Genomic DNA, 15806 nt, shown 5'->3' with positions numbered 1-15806 from the left:
TATCCCGTGGTTCCGCTCGATCCGGCAGTCATGCAACCTCTCAGAGCTAACCCTACTTAGCAGTGAAGATCCAGCTCGGGTCACACAACCACACCATTCGTGCTTGCCTCTGCCCATGATACGTCAATCCTTGCCTCACACCCCGGCTATCACGGCCGCTCGTGGTTTCTTCGCGAATGCCGTGTTTGTGTATGCCGACGATTCTACTCGATTCTTCGCGATGACGCAGAGATGATCTGCCCCATCCCTATCCGCAAACAGCCGTGTTGCCCCCAGCTTGAGCTCTTGTGCCAACTCTATCTCTAACTTGAAAGGGATAGTAGCTTAGAACCATGGACAATGGCAGCCCTGCCCAACGTGGGTCGTCCTGCACCTGGCTGCACCTGGCCTGCCGGCACGATGTCGATCAACCTCAAGGCATCCTGACGCAAACCCTAACCTGGAGCTGGCCCGTGGACTGACCGCGACTGGACGAGCCTGATTCAAGATCCTTGTTTTCCTGCTTTCTGCAACTATAAAGCTCCGTCCCGGCCGCCTTGTCAAGGTGTGTTGCACATTCATCCTGCTTACATCCAACCTCTTGCTTCAACTCAGACGTTAGAGTAGACGGACACGCTTCCAATCCATACTCGCCAATCCATACTACTCATATCAATCAGTCAACATGCCTCGTCAAGCTCTCGCTAGGCCGGTCATGCTCTTGATCCGGGCTCTCCAATGGGCTAGTGCTGTGATTGTGATGGGAATAACATCCTACTTTATCAGCAAAGGGCCCCGTGGGCAGCATATCATATACCAGGAAGTCATTGTGCGTCTCGCTGCTCTCCGATGAACCATTCCAGAGCTAATGCAATGTAGTCTGTTCTCTCGGTTGTCTTCTTTCTCCCGGCTTTCCTCTCCCCATTCATGCCCAACATGCTGAGTCGATTCGTCTTCTTCATTGACGTCGTCTTCTCTTATCTGTACGTCCTTAGCTGCCATGTGTCCTTGACAACATACATGCTAACCAACGTTTCAAAAGCTGGCTCACGGCATTCATCTTCGCCGCGCAAGACTACAACTGGCACAACTGCTACTTGAACGCTCCTCCCTACATGAACTGCAGCAGGAAGAAAGCAAACGAGTCCTTCATCTTCCTCGCATTGTATGTTCCTTCGCACCCCCTTCGTTTCTCTCATGACTAATAATGCCGCAGCATCTTCACCTTCTTTGGCATGCTCCTCGAACTCTACTCCCTCTGGTCCTACCGTCAGGAGCACGCCAATCCCGTTGTAGAGAAGCATGGCCATGGCGCCACGGGCACTGGCAACGCCCCTCATGATGCACCTGCTACAGCCGTTCCTTAAATCTCGAAGACTGATAATTGAATGATCTCACTTGCCAAGGTCACCAGCTGCGGCTTCCTTCCCTTGGCTGGTGTATGAATTGCGGGTATGCGATTGTAGCGTCTATTTACTTGCCTACTTATTGGATACCTTGCCTATATAAACTATCACTGAAGGTATTCAGTTTGTTTTGGCAGAAACTAATAACGAGGATGGATACGGACATGGGGTGCATTGATATCCACTTGCTTGTGATTTTGTAAGTGTGGATGGGATGGTTGCTCTTACCTAATTGTTTTGTCATGTCTGATATACCGATTGTCATGTCTAACCGTAGTCTACTAAGTCTACTATGTAATATTCTACTGCTACCAGCCTAATCAATCTTATGATTAATGCCCACCAAATCCCTACACGTCTAAGCTACGGTAGCATACTTTCTGAGCCCAACCTTGAAGCTAAACCTTTCTCACGGCGCTACGGCATTCTATGTAGTTTCTTGTCATGATTCAGGGCAGGCATCTAATACAAGATAGACGCTGTATACTTGGCTTTGCAGATCAAAATGATGTCATTGTGTAGTTCAAATCGATGTAAGGAGCAGTTGCAGGTGTGTATTCCCGGGCCTTACTGCCATCCAGTATTTCTGGGAACTATTTAAAGTACAGTGATGACAAAATCGACCATGCTGTTCAGATACCGTTCAATAATAACGACTCCGACAAACGAGCAGTTACAAAGGCTAGGCCCGGTCGCCATATCTACAGCTGATTGTCTATATACAGTTTCTATTCTGCGATAGCGCTGCGCTGCACCGTTCCTCAAGACCACCTGCTATGGTCACGTTCCAGAGTTTGATCTACTATACTCTATCAAATCTAGACGAGGGCGAGAGACAAGCAAACGTCGTAATCAAAACACAACAAATTCAGGGATAAGGGAAGCTTAATCCCTCCTCCGCTGATCTCCCCTCCCCCAGACCTCATCCGCGCTCGTCCTGCCTTTCGTCTCTGGCACGCGGAAGTAGATGAACATTGCGAAAATACCAGCCATCGCCGCGAATAGCCAGTAGATCTTGCCCCGCCCGCCCAACGCGTCGTTCAGCATCGGAAAGAACTGCGCCACAACAAAAGTTGAGATCCAGTTGGCTGCCAGTGCCCAGCTCTGAGTAGCCCCAACGGCTTCCGGGCCGACTAGTTCAGAAGCCAGGATAAATGGTACAGGTCCTACGCCGACGGCAAATGATGCGACGAATAGTAGGACCGCCACTGCAGAGAGGGCTTTGACGTTGAAGTAGATGCCCATAGCTAGGAGGATGGAAGTGGATCCCATTCCGCAAATGCTGGACAAAAGGCAAGTCTTGCGACCGATCTTGTCGGGGAGCGGGGAGCAGGCCAGGGTCATGATGAGGTTAATTGCGGAGACCAAGACGGAGAGAAGGGCGGCGGCAGTGGGGAGGATGCTCTGGAGCAGTGAGACGCTGTACATAATTATGCTATTGATTCCTGTAAATTGTTGGGCTATCATGATCCCGACGACGGCGATAATGGCTGGGCGGTAGCCTGGATCCATCACTACTTGGGCCATTGTGACAGGAGGCTGCTTTGGAGGCAGGTTGCTGGAAGGGGGTGAGAGCAAGGACTGTTGTTCGCCAGCGTCATCATCAGATCTCGTGGAGTTTCCGAGCGCCTCTAGTTCGCCATGGATGTCTGCGTTCCTGCCGCGTATCCGCTGGAGGACGCGTCTGGCTAGGTCGTGTTTCTGATGATCAGCAAGCCAGGCAGGACTCTCTGGAACCAGAGTCAGGCCGAGAAGCTCAGAAGCTCCGATAATTCCGGCAATCGCAAGTATAACTCTCCACATGCTATCCTTGCTGAGGAAGTAGCCAAGCGTCTGCGTCAAGAGAATACCAACATTCGTCATGACCTGCGTGAAAGCGCCAAAAAACCCCTTAGCGCTTGGCGGAGCGATTTCTGAAATGTATATCGGACCGACGACAATTGCTGCTCCTGATCCAACACCGGATAACAATCTGCCAAGGGCGAGTATTGGGATATTGGAGGCAAGAGTTTCGGCTACCGGCCCAAGGACGAAGAATATAGTCGTTGCACGTAGGGAGAATAGACGTCCATGCTTTGTTGACACGGGCCCTGCCATCAATGCTCCCAGAAGTCCACCTAGAGTGTATATGGACGAGACCAGGCCGAATTGCGACGAGTTCATCGGGATACATTGTGGTAGACCGTCCCACGCAGAATGGATGCTCTTCCGTTCACAGGTGATGACTGCTTGAGGTGCATTGAGCTCCGCCTATTATATTCCAATGTTGATGTCAGAAATATCGAAACATAGCCCATGATGTGTCCTCTCGTTTGCTTACCAGATGATAACCGAACTGAAGTGGACCCAAAGTCGTGATGAACACCAGGTATATCAGGTACGGAGTGACCCTGGAACGAGCCATCTCACCGGACGCCATGATGAAATCAAGAATTTATTCTCCTATGAGCATCTGACCGAGTCCACCAAACTCGAGGGCGAATGGTCAGAAGCCGAGAGGTGTCACAGCTGAGATGCAGGGGTCGCGGTGACGTTGGAGGGATGGTCTGGGTTGGATGGATAAGTCCGTCTTATCGTCCCGTTATCACTTATCGGGCGGCCTTACTTAGCTTGGTACGGGGAAGTACCACGAGTATGACCTACTAGACCCAAAATAACTATCAGCAGCATATATGATCAACGTGTCAATGCAATGCCCAGATCTTCTGAGCCAAGCTGGAACTAGCTCCGTGTATGATACGGAGTATGCCCCGGTTGTGGTTGACAACTCTCAGCGACCCTTGTGTGCGAAGCGCTGCTGACTAACCCGCAGTCCTCAACCGCCAACCACCGGCGACGCAGTTCCAACTGTTCGTTCATTAATCATTTTTCAACAAATTACTCCTCCCGCATCTGTTGAGCAGGATGCTCTAGTGAACTTCATTTCTCCGCTTTGTTTCCCGCCGTCGCCGTGCTTTCCCGGTTCCTTGGGCCTTTGAGTTGTCCGCCTGGCTCTGATTGATAGTTCGAGCTGACCACTGGCACCGGAGTGACCGGACAGCGTGGTGCCTCCACCTCCACCTCCACCTCCACCTGCCAAACTACCTACAGGCTACTGCAACTCTTCTGCCCACTGACTGTGCTGTGCTATCCATGAGTCTTACGAATCCGCCTTCATCATCTGGTCCTCTAACTGCTACCGCCAGGCCTGCAGTGGCCACCGTCAGCCAGAGTCTGTCTTCGAAAAGAGGTCTGCAGGCTGCTGTTGAGGGTAATACCGATTAGTCTATTCATATCGTTATTTCTGCCCCCTTTGGCTCTTCTTAAATCAGTCCTCTATTGCCACCGTTTCTTATCTGGTTGCGTGTATCAGCATGTACACTGACTGAAGGGGAACGGATCTGTTATTTCTATCCTCTACGGACTTCAAAACGCTTAACGGCGGTTTCTCGATTGCAACTGCCTGTATTTTTCTTTCATCATGCTTGGAAGGAATTTCCCGTACTTCAACTCTGTCGGCGGGTTTTATTCACGTGGTAATGGCATTCCCTTGAACCCTCGTAGCTGCTTAGCTTGAGAGGGCTCCAACATTGTTGTTTCTTGTTCGTTCGCTTCTAGGTTTCATTTCGGCTCTTGTTTTTCACTCATATTCCTCCTGAACATAATCGTTCGTGTTGTTCGCGAATTGCTGACCCTGTGATGCTGACTTGTCGCCCGTGCGAAGAAAACTCGAGGAGACAACCTGGAACTGGCTACACCAGCAAGGTCCGTGTTCGGGATAAATACCACATCGTCGGCTTTATCAGCAGTGGTACTTATGGTCGAGTATACAAAGCTGTCGGCCGAAATGGCCAGGGTGGAGAGTTTGCCATCAAGAAGTCAGAATCCCGCTTTTAGTTTTATATTGTTGCTGACATTCAATAGATTCAAACCCGATAAAGAAGGTGATATCATTCAGTATACTGGCCTCTCGCAGTCTGCTATCCGAGAAATGGCGCTTTGTTCCGAACTCGACCATGCCAACGTAGTGCAACTCGCTGAGATCATCTTAGAAGACAAGTGCATCTTTATGGTCTTCGAGTACACAGAGCATGATTTGCTTCAGATCATTCATCACCACACTCAGCCACAAAGACACCCAATTCCTGCAGCGATGGTGAGATCAATTCTTTTCCAGCTCCTTAACGGCTTACTATACCTGCACACGAACTGGGTTTTGCATCGAGACCTGAAACCAGCAAATATCCTGGTAACGTCCGGTGGCGCAATTCGCATCGGAGACCTAGGCCTCGCGCGTCTTTTCTACAAGCCTCTCAATTCGCTCTTTTCCGGCGATAAGGTCGTCGTTACCATTTGGTATCGTGCTCCAGAACTTCTCATGGGCAGTCGGCATTACACCCCTGCTGTGGATCTATGGGCTGTTGGTTGCATATTCGCGGAATTGCTCTCGCTTCGTCCAATATTCAAAGGTGAAGAAGCCAAGATGGACAGCAAGAAGACAGTTCCGTTTCAGCGCAACCAAATGATGAAAATTATCGATATAATGGGGTTACCTCACAGGGATAACTGGCCCGGCATCGTCCACATGCCAGAATATTCTCAGCTTCAATCCCTGGCAATGTCCCGCGCCCCAAACCATATTAGCCGAACCTCGAATCTTGGAAGCTGGTACCAGAATTGCTTGAAAAACGGCGGGTACTCTGCCACCTCCAGCGTTGGCACGCCTGGCGATGACGGCTTCGACCTCCTTTCGCGATTGCTCGATTACGATCCAACCACACGGATAACAGCAAAGGAAGCCTTGGAACATCCATATTTCAAGAATGGCGGACCGATCTCGGCCAATTGCTTTGAGGGATTCGAGGGCAAATACCCGCACCGGCGCATTACCCACGACGACAATGATATCCGCAGTGGGAGTCTTCCGGGAACCAAACGGAGTGGACTGCCTGACGATAGCTTAATGAGCCGTGCGGCAAAGCGGATGAAGGAGTGATGTACACTAACAGAGCCCATAACTTTGTTTATATTGATCTAGAGGTTACCGGCGTTCAGTGGAGTTGCAAACCGGGTTTTCTGGCGTATACTGTTTTTTAAATCACTCTATACTATCATAGACCCTGGATCTCAATACAAGGTTTTTTACTTAAGTCTCATGTTTTCTTTTCCTACTCACCAAACTTCTATTTACCTGGTCGAAACTATTGGTTTCCCTAATATCTTTAACGGCGACCTGGTACTTAGTTCGTTGAGCCCTTGCGGTCGATTCGAATTGATTTAGCCAGTGATGCTCCAGAATATCTTATGATTATGGCCAATGAACAGCTTTTGCATTCGTCCGCGGCCAACTGCAGTCATCCTGACAATCGCGTTCGCTGCATCCACTGCGGTGAGGAGCTCCTAGCTGCTAGCGCTACAACCCTCCGATAACTACTACTATAAGAAGCACAGCATAGACACGACCTATCACCTAACGAGCTCTGAGGCGAAACATTCCCAGGCTTGTGCACTTCGGACCATCCGAGTAAGTAGGCTTCTATAACTCACCTTCACCCGCTTTCAGTCCAACCCGCCTGGGCACTTTTGATGGTCTCAGGTCAACCCATTAAGATTCTCCCTAGATTGCAGATATCTATTATCAGGCTCCCTCGTTCTCGAGCTCCTCAAGATCCGGTGTCGTTATTGGTGTCAACAGATTCTCAAAGCGTGGATTATTATTTGGTGAGTATCTCGCATTTGTTTTCAAGTGCTCCTGAACGCCTTCCCAAATTTTATGTCATAACATCAGGCCATGAATCAGCAAATATCCCTTCAGCAGATGAGACAGTACTCAGTAGCCTGTTACATATTAGTGAAACAGAGGACACAGAAGCGCAGGTCTCCCCATGCAATCTACCACTCGGGCTACATACCACTCTGTTCCCGTCTCCCAAACCCATCCCTACTTTCGTCTTCATCGTCTTCATTCCCTCCTCCATCTGCAGAGGCCTTTCCCGCCGCCGCAGCATCCTTGATTTGCTGCTCGTCACCCCTCAGCTTCTCAAAATAAGCTTTGATATCATCAGCGCCAACAGCCGTCCCGCTCTCCGCAAACGGCTTCAGAAACTCTTTCACCTTTTCGCGCAGGTGATTATAGACCATTGCCCCCTCTATGGCACGCACACGGTCAATATTGCTCAGCGCCGCTTCCCCACGGTCAAGAAGGCTACCTGTACCTGTACTTCTGTCGCCGTCGCCGCCTTCAGAGAGAGGGGGCTCGTATGTTTCTTCTTCTTCGCGGAGTTGCGGGTGTGGTGCAAGATTGGGATAGCAGGTCGGGCAGCGGCAAAAGTGGTCGCGGAAGTCTTCTTTGAGGAAAAGGGAGAAGGTAGCTGTTGGGGTGGTTTTGGGGAGTAAGGCGTGTTTGGGTTTCTGGCTTTGTTCTCGTTGTTCTGGCTCTGGCTTGGTTTCCGAAGTTGAAGCTGTGGTTTGAGATTGGTTTTCCTCTCTGTGTCGCTTTGAGGGTTCGCTGCCATCTCCGTCTTCGGCGTCATTTTCTGCCTTCCGTTTTTTCGGGTTGTCGCTGGGCTGGTCGTCGGATTGGACATGGAGGGATTTTGGAGCGGGCGCGTCTTCTTTCTTGACGGTCGTTTGCAGTCCGCCTTCTTTAAATACTGGGGGCAGGAATCCTGGTGTACCGGCGTATTGTTTCAACCAAGGGTTGGCCTCGATACACTTGTAGCATATGAAGGTCTCGAAATCATCCTCGGCAGGAAATTGGGGAGGCAGAGGCGTCTCATTGTCGTCTTCAGCTTGTTCGTTCGAGTCATCGTTATCTAGCTTTCCCTTCTCGACTGAATTCTTGTACCAGTCTCGTGGGAGTCCAATAAGACACTCAGGGTGCCACCAGTCTTCACCACAACCACCAGTGTCTGTCGTCCCTAACCCAAGGCACTGAAACATTGTACCCTTCTCTTCATGTGCGTTGTAGTCCTCACCACAGCCGCAAAATTTGTTCTGGAAGTTCCTATTGTATCGATTGCCAGAGTGTGGCTTCTCCGACCGAACCCCCTTTGTGCCAGTATTAGGATCGCTACGCAGAGTGCACGGGGTCGAGGAAGTGATACGAGTGGTTCCGCAGTCGCACACAAAGTTTCTTTTGTTGAAGAGCTCGACAAGGGTATGTTCGCCATGGCAGGAGATTGAGCAAGAGTAGCAGACGCCGGCAGCAGTGTAGGGCGAATCAGGAGTCGCCGGGGGAGGATTGCAGGTCAAACAAGCGTATAGTGTCTGCCGTAGCGGCCCTAGATGCTGTGTACACGAGTCAAATGACTACATAGTTAGTTCGGTTGCGCGCAATTTGATTGCAGAGAGTGGATTGTGCGGAATAGACTCACATATGGAAGGACTTCGCGGGCATCAGCCTCAAGGCGCATCTGAGATTCGATGAATCTGGGATACACATTAGGATATAACATGATAAGTACTAGAGCGACACAATGACGCGCCCAAGTAACACCAATTTCTCACTCACTCTTTCGCAGTCTGCGAGTTCTCAGAGCTGCAGCTTTGACGGCGGCTGATGGTATGTTGCCCATCGCTCGTCGGAGCAACCGGAGGGGATGCGACGGTCTCCTCGTTGCTCATCTTCCTTGACAGTAATCGCAACCTATCTGCGAACGGATTCTCAGGAATTGGAGAGATGAAATAGTCAATATAAGTGAAAGTTGGATGGCTGGCTTGCGATCAATTACTCCAGATGGAAGCCAACGCGGAAGGCGAGAAGACACTTGTTTGTCCTGTTTGCACCTTCTGTATTCAAAGTTCCGCCAAGGTGACTGAGGGTAACAGTGCTCTTATTGATGACTGCTGAGTCCCAAAAGCTGTACTCTCCAGACAGTGCTGAGGTATACTTCAAGACATCGCCCCACAGTTTTGCAGGCTAGAGTGGCTGGGGAATCGTAGTGTCCCGGTTCCAGGTGTCAAAAACTATATGTCCCAATCTGGTATAATTGGAAAACGCGTGTCTCGCGCGAAAACGCGTCAGGTCGTGTTGCCAAGCAAAACTCGCACCCTTGCTGTTCGTCTTTTGCAAACCCAGACTCGACAATACGTTTTGTTCCAACTCATAGCATCGAGACCTAGCTCTCATATTCTTTCAAATACCAAAGCACTCACACAATGAGGTATGTCCCAGACCTAAATCTCCATATTTATTCTGGTTTCTAAAAAAATAGTTCACCGCTCCGTCAGAGCACATCCGCTGCAAACCGCGGCTTGGGAAATCTGAATCGGCGAAAGCGATCCAGAGAGCCTGATGACGATGCTTCGTCCGTGGTTCCCCCTTCAAGCCGTAAGTTCTGGAAGGCCAATTAGAAGGAAATGTCGCAGTGACGCTAACTGAAATATAAGCGCCCCCTTCTTCCCCTCCTATGCTGCCCTTCGACGAAGACGAGGACGAGCGAGATGAGGAAGCAGAACTTGACATTGATGACATTGAGGAGATGGCAGAGGATGAGGACGGCATTGACCTTTTTGGAGATACATTCGAGCGCGATTATCGGGGCGGAAAAGAAGACCGCTACCGCGGACGATACATTGACGACGATGAGCAAGAAGAAATTGACATTGGTGCCCGACGAGAGTTGGAGGCTCGCCTGGATCGAAGAGATCGAGAACTTGCCCGGCGCCGCCGAATGCCCGCAGCCTTCTTACAAGATGACGAGGACGGTGATATCGATTTGACTGCACAGCCACGCCGTCGCAGGCACGCCTACGATGAGGACCGCGATGATATCGAAATGGCTGACGACGGCCTCGAAGAGCTTTCTCTGGAGGAGCTAGTCGATATCAAATCATCTAATATCACGGACTGGGTGACACAGCCTCAAGTGCTGCGCTCTATTTACCGAGAGTTCAAGGCCTTTTTGACGGAGTTCACTGACCCCACTGGTAGCTCCGTCTACGGAAACAAGATCAAGACTCTTGGTGAGGTTAATTCTGCCTCGCTTGAGGTTTCATATACACACTTGAGCAGCACCAAGGCTGTTCTTGGGTACTTCCTTGCCAACGAGCCCACAGAAGTTCTCAAGGTTTTTGACCAGGTTGCTCTGGATGTTACCTTGTTCCACTACCCTCAGTACCACGATATCCACAATGAAATTCATGTCCGGATCACCGACCTTCCCATTGTTTACACCCTCCGCCAATTGCGCCAGTCTCACCTAAACTGTCTTGTTCGCGTCAGTGGAGTCGTCACCCGCCGGACGGGTGTCTTCCCACAGCTTAAATATGTGATGTTCATCTGCCAAAAGTGTAACATGACGCTGGGCCCTTACCAGCAGGAGAGCAGCTCTGAAGTGAAGGTTACAATGTGTCAGAACTGTCAATCTAGAGGCCCATTCACTGTCAGCTCGGAGAAGACAGTGTACCGCAATTACCAGAAATTAACTCTGCAAGAATCCCCCGGATCGGTCCCCGCCGGTCGACTTCCCAGACAGCGGGAGGTGATCCTCCTTGCAGATCTCATCGACTCAGCCAAGCCTGGAGACGAGATCGAGATCACCGGTATTTACCGCAACAGCTACGACGCGCAACTAAACAACAAGAACGGGTTCCCAGTCTTCGCAACGATCATCGAGGCCAACCACGTTATCAAGTCCCACGACCAGCAGGCCGGTTTCCAGCTGACAGAAGAAGATGAGCGTGAAATTCGCGCCTTGTCTCGGGACCCGGATATTGTTGAGAAGATCATCCGTTCAATCGCCCCTAGTATCTACGGCCACCAAGACGTCAAGACAGCCGTTGCTCTCTCTCTCTTCGGTGGCGTGCGCAAAGAAACACAAGGAAAAATGTCAATCCGTGGAGACATCAACGTCCTCCTCCTTGGTGACCCAGGTACCGCCAAATCCCAGATTCTCAAGTATGTCGAAAAGACTGCCCATCGTGCTGTCTTCGCGACAGGTCAAGGAGCCAGTGCAGTAGGTTTGACAGCCAGTGTCCGTCGCGACCCCTTGACCAGTGAATGGACACTTGAAGGAGGCGCCCTCGTCCTGGCTGACCGCGGCACTTGCCTAATCGACGAATTCGACAAGATGAACGACCAAGACCGCACATCCATCCACGAAGCCATGGAACAGCAAACCATCTCCATTTCCAAGGCCGGTATTGTTACAACACTCCAGGCCCGCTGCGCCGTCGTCGCTGCCGCAAACCCCATCGGCGGCCGCTACAACAGCAGCGCCCCATTTTCTGAGAACGTTCAACTCACAGAACCCATCCTTTCGCGTTTCGACATCCTCTGTGTCGTGCGCGACCTTGTTGACCCTTCTGAGGACGAGCGCCTTGCCAGCTTCGTCATCGAGTCTCACCACCGCGCGAACCCCTCCAAGCCGCTGCGTGATGAACACGGGAACCTCATTAACGCCGACGGGGAACGGATCGACGAGGAAGGATACCGCATTGATGACGACGGAATCCGTCTCCCGCTCCGCCCAGACGAGATAGAAGCCCGTGATGCGGCTAAGGGCAACGACGACGAGAAGGAAGGCGAGATTCCCCAGGAACTTCTCCGGAAGTACATCCTCTACGCGAGGGAACACTGCCACCCTAAACTCTACCAGATCGACCAGGACAAGGTCGCGCGTCTCTTCGCGGACATGCGTCGCGAGTCTCTTGCTACCGGCGCCTACCCGATAACAGTACGTCCTGTTTCGCTTAACCACATTCTACATGACAAAATACTAACCCACTTAGGTCCGCCACCTCGAAGCCATAATGCGCATCGCAGAAGCATTCTGCAAGATGCGTCTGTCGGAGTACTGTTCTGCTCAGGATATCGACCGCGCGATTGCAGTGACCGTGGACTCCTTCATCGGCAGCCAGAAGGTTAGCGCGAAGCGCGCTCTTTCAAGAGCTTTCGCCAAGTACGTCATCGCATCTTGTCACGACAATTGAAGAAAGAAAGCTAACGGTCGAAAATTAGATACACCCTTTCCCGCCCAAAACCGCAGTCAAAGCGACGAGCTGGCATCCCGGCGCCTGCCTCCTTCGAGAGAAGACCTCAGGCGGCCATGTAGATTCTAATTCCATGTGATGCCATGCTATGCCAGACCGGTTGTTTGAAACCTGGCGCCGTAGACCAGACCGCGTAATTTTCGGCGGTCTGAGTTGCATTTCTTTTATACATACATGCATACATATGATACTCCTTTAATGGTCGATGCGCTACTTGCGTGTTTGCGCTTGCGCTTCTCCTGTTTGATGACGCTAGGGTGCTGGGTTGGATGCTGATGCTGACGTTGATGTGATGATTTTTACTCTCAATTAATATTTCGAGTTGGTTTATGGAGTTAAAGTTAGGGCTATGGGTCGGTTACTAGGTTAGAGTTTAGGGATATTTATCAAACCAATTAAAATATGGTATATTGTTTATAATTCGGGCATTTAACAATAAAAAAAGCATCTCTGCTATTACTCGGAGTCTGTTTAAAGGCAACGGCTTTATAGCTAGTATTATCATTGTAGGCAGGTTTTCAGATAGAGCTGCACAGGCTGTCGTGGGCATGCTACTAGGAACAATGACAGTATCAGGCAGATGGTCGACAATCTAAGTACGCCAAAGCGAACTGAGGGCGAAACAAGGACATAAGATATTATAAACGCAGTGCAATCATTTCGAGGTAGGTAGCTAGCTGGAATGCACAAAACAAATGGAGCGAAGAGAGGTGAGAAACAAATAAGGCCAGCCTCATACCAATTTCCAACCACGAGCTGTCGAATCGAATCAAATATCATCAAACGCCCAACCATCCCTTGATTCAATGCGCTGTTTGAGAGCCTGCAAAGAATAAAAAAGACAAAATGACATTGCACCGTGTCCACCAGTTTTCCGCCATGCTAGGTATTTGTGATAACAGATTGCGTCGAGATGATAAGTCGCATGAAAGGTACATTCAATGCATTGCTCCAAGGAGAATCGTAGAACTGGATACGTAGCGTTCGTACAGTAGCACACCTTAGAAATATCTCGATCGGCATCAAACGACGGGATTGACGTCATGAGTGCCGACTGGACGCACTCAACCCGTTCGGTTTTTTCTGTCAACGACAGGTACAAACACGTTATCTGGCAGCGTAAGGAATATAATCAAACGGTTCAGTCATCGGTGACCCGTCTCTTTGGTTGAGGCGGTTTGCGCAAGCTCTTCATGCGACTGATGAAACCACCTCCACCTGCGTTCTTGTTTTCATCAACCCCATTGGATCGATCATCAGTATGCCGTCGTTCTAGTGAAGAAGTCGTTTGCTTAGGACTGCTGGATGAGCGGACCCGGCCAGTTTCCGGAACAGCCCGTGGTTCTTCCGAGTTTATGCGAGCACCCTTCTTATCCCAAGCATCATCATAATCCTGGAAGAACGGGTTCTTCTCATTGCGTGGGGAGGTGGAAGCGTGAGGTGACCCGTACGCAGCCTGCGGAGATGTGACCCGAGGGTTGGGGCGGTTGATACCACCACGGATTCTCTGTGCAAGACTCTTTTTCCGCTGCAAGCCGCCCGAGCCATTAAGAGTGTTCTGTTCGTTTTGATTCTCACGAATTGCCGCACGGCTGGCAGGAGCTCCGTCTAAGAAGGTACTGGTGCCTAAGCCCATCGTCACTGCGCCGTGAATTGGTTCGATGCGCGATGTGGGATCAAATGACCCGCCTTCCGTTCTGCTTCTATCTATGCCAGTAGAAGCAAAGTCATTGTATCCTTCCTCCATTCTGCCATGGAAACGATCAAGGTCTATTTTGTCGTTATTCGGACCGGCGCCACCAAGAGCCATGTTGGTCGAGTCCTCGGGGAATGCCTGCATAGGGGCAGCGCGCTGGCCTTTGCGGTTGCGGTTGGGATTGCACGCATCGAATGGTCCATCATGATGGAACACTAGAGTTTCTGTCAGTGCCTGAGTGCCAAAAGGAGATAAGTGTTGCGTCCTTACTCCCAGTACCGTAGATACTAGTGACATCCAGTTTATCAATGATATCGAGCTGGTAGTTGCCCCTTCGCGAACTGGACTTGCCATCCTTATGGCGACCCTCGCGTTCTCGCTCCCGTCGGCGCCTCTCGCGTCGTCGTCGCTCATCATCGTCATCAATTAGCTTTGGCCTCCGTTCCATAATGGATGATTCAGAGTTTCGACGAGGTCGTCTCTCTCTATCTCGAGATCGAGATCCGGATCCACTAGGCTTAGGTCTGGACGGGGGATCTGCGAAGATATTAAAGGGGTCATCCGATGCGCCTTCAGAGCGTTCTCTCGTGGGGCGGGGTGGCCGACTCTTCAACGGCCCATTTTGCGACGGTTTCTCAGGACGCGGGGGCGCTGGTCGCATTCCATTGGTTTTCGGGGCCGGGTTCAGCGAAAGGTTCTCCTATCATCCGAGGGCAATCGGTCAGGTCTGCTCTAATTCGGACGCCGGGGGAACTTACGAAAAGGTCGCGCGTATTCTGCGTCATGTCTTGTTGCTCAATCAGAGAGTTGCTTGGAGCTGATTGAGGGGAAATAGGTTCTGTATCATCAAGGAAAGGATTTGTCGACTTCGGTCGTTCAGGTCGGCCTCCTGACGTGATAGAGCTAGAGGGAGACAGAGTACGGGTGCGAAAGGGGTTATTGGAGCCCAGATTGACAGGAAACTGCTGGCGAGAAGGAGAGGGAGAGGCTAGACAGACGAGATAAAGTCAGTATGCCAGAACAAACCTCGACAGAAGTGGCGATGGATCCAGCCTAATACACCACAGATGAAAGGGATCAAAGCCGTCGCAACCGCGTGTCAGGACAACACCGCCCCCGACATGAAACAGATCGCTGGTGGCGATAATGGATAACACTGGACGGTGCAAGATGACAATAACAAGAAAAAGTAAGTAGATGACGCACCTTGCGGGCCCAGCGAGACGCCCGGTGGATAGTACGAAAGAGTCGTTTGTTGAGGTGCGCTCATTTTGCCAGCAATGCGCAAGGCAGCGACGATTCACAACCGGACTGGGCGGGTTGATTGGAGATGGAGAAGATCTTATCAAGAAAAAAAGAACGATAGATACAAAGGAGGTCGAGAAAGGGCCACCGAATAATAGGAGGTCAACGGGCGATGACAAGAGAGCGCGCAAGAGGTCCCGCCTGAAACAGCGATGCCGCGGGAGTCGGTCAGGGGTGATTCGTTTATTGGAGGGGTGCGATTTAAGCACGAATGGCCAGAGTGGGGTTTAGCTTCGAAGAGTCGAGACCAAAGGAAATTTGCTGCCTCTCTCTTAAAATGTCTTCGATGAAGAAAAGAAAGAGAGTGTAGTACGTGGTAAGGAGAGACAGAAGAGTCAGGAGTACGGAAGAGAAGAGAAGGAGGGAAAGAGGCGAAGGCGAGAAGAACCGAGAGAGGTCGGAGGATGGATGGAGCAGCCCCTTGAAGATTGACAGAAGAAGCAGTG

The 15806-nt window shown here is 50.8% G+C and overlaps 6 protein-coding genes across 6 annotated transcripts; 3 read left to right on the top strand and 3 right to left on the bottom strand.

Annotated features, from left to right (window-relative positions):
- Nucleotides 1–664: 664 nt before the first annotated feature.
- Nucleotides 665–1346, top strand: BDW70DRAFT_158784 (uncharacterized protein; the record flags this gene model as incomplete). The annotated part of the gene is made up of 4 exons (XM_073740585.1): nucleotides 665–808; nucleotides 859–962; nucleotides 1022–1144; nucleotides 1196–1346. 4 exons carry the CDS (start codon nucleotides 665–667, stop codon nucleotides 1344–1346), a joined length of 522 nt encoding a protein of 173 aa, XP_073597266.1.
- A 709-nt stretch (nucleotides 1347–2055) lies between these two features.
- BDW70DRAFT_28088 (putative MFS glucose transporter) lies at nucleotides 2056–4111 on the bottom strand. The gene is made up of 2 exons (XM_073743670.1): nucleotides 3706–4111; nucleotides 2056–3635 (listed from the first exon to the last, which is right to left on the bottom strand). The coding sequence occupies exons 1-2, from the start codon at nucleotides 3802–3804 to the stop codon at nucleotides 2271–2273; spliced, it is 1464 nt and encodes a 487-aa protein (XP_073597265.1). The 5' UTR covers nucleotides 3805–4111; the 3' UTR covers nucleotides 2056–2270.
- An 86-nt stretch (nucleotides 4112–4197) lies between these two features.
- ssn3 (cyclin-dependent serine/threonine protein kinase SSN3) lies at nucleotides 4198–6514 on the top strand. Its single transcript, XM_073736383.1, has 3 exons — nucleotides 4198–4900; nucleotides 5089–5242; nucleotides 5289–6514. The coding sequence occupies exons 1-3, from the start codon at nucleotides 4846–4848 to the stop codon at nucleotides 6358–6360; spliced, it is 1281 nt and encodes a 426-aa protein (XP_073597264.1). The 5' UTR covers nucleotides 4198–4845; the 3' UTR covers nucleotides 6361–6514.
- A 106-nt stretch (nucleotides 6515–6620) lies between these two features.
- BDW70DRAFT_133792 (putative metaphase-anaphase transition protein (Mlo2)) lies at nucleotides 6621–9058 on the bottom strand. The gene is made up of 3 exons (XM_073736382.1): nucleotides 8878–9058; nucleotides 8741–8795; nucleotides 6621–8675 (listed from the first exon to the last, which is right to left on the bottom strand). Exons 1-3 carry the CDS (start codon nucleotides 8988–8990, stop codon nucleotides 7269–7271), a joined length of 1575 nt encoding a protein of 524 aa, XP_073597263.1. The 5' UTR covers nucleotides 8991–9058; the 3' UTR covers nucleotides 6621–7268.
- A 466-nt stretch (nucleotides 9059–9524) lies between these two features.
- On the top strand, nucleotides 9525–12421 carry BDW70DRAFT_158780 (MCM DNA helicase complex subunit MCM2; the record flags this gene model as incomplete). Its single annotated transcript, XM_073740584.1, has 5 exons — nucleotides 9525–9529; nucleotides 9581–9696; nucleotides 9756–12043; nucleotides 12099–12268; nucleotides 12328–12421. 5 exons carry the CDS (start codon nucleotides 9525–9527, stop codon nucleotides 12419–12421), a joined length of 2673 nt encoding a protein of 890 aa, XP_073597262.1.
- Nucleotides 12422–13500: 1079 nt separating this feature from the next.
- BDW70DRAFT_166908 (Pal1 family protein) lies at nucleotides 13501–15774 on the bottom strand (the record flags this gene model as incomplete). Its single annotated transcript, XM_073742119.1, has 4 exons — nucleotides 15262–15774; nucleotides 14814–15043; nucleotides 14326–14755; nucleotides 13501–14279 (listed from the first exon to the last, which is right to left on the bottom strand). The coding sequence occupies exons 1-4, from the start codon at nucleotides 15323–15325 to the stop codon at nucleotides 13501–13503; spliced, it is 1503 nt and encodes a 500-aa protein (XP_073597261.1). The 5' UTR covers nucleotides 15326–15774.
- Nucleotides 15775–15806: the final 32 nt, after the last annotated feature.

This window comes from Aspergillus foveolatus (genome assembly GCF_047715535.1).
Source record: "Aspergillus foveolatus strain CBS 279.81 unplaced genomic scaffold BDW70scaffold_16, whole genome shotgun sequence".
In the NCBI taxonomy this organism is placed as follows: domain Eukaryota; kingdom Fungi; phylum Ascomycota; class Eurotiomycetes; order Eurotiales; family Aspergillaceae; genus Aspergillus; species Aspergillus foveolatus.
Note: the sequence above shows the minus strand (reverse complement) of the source record. Positions and strands in the feature narration are given on the sequence as shown.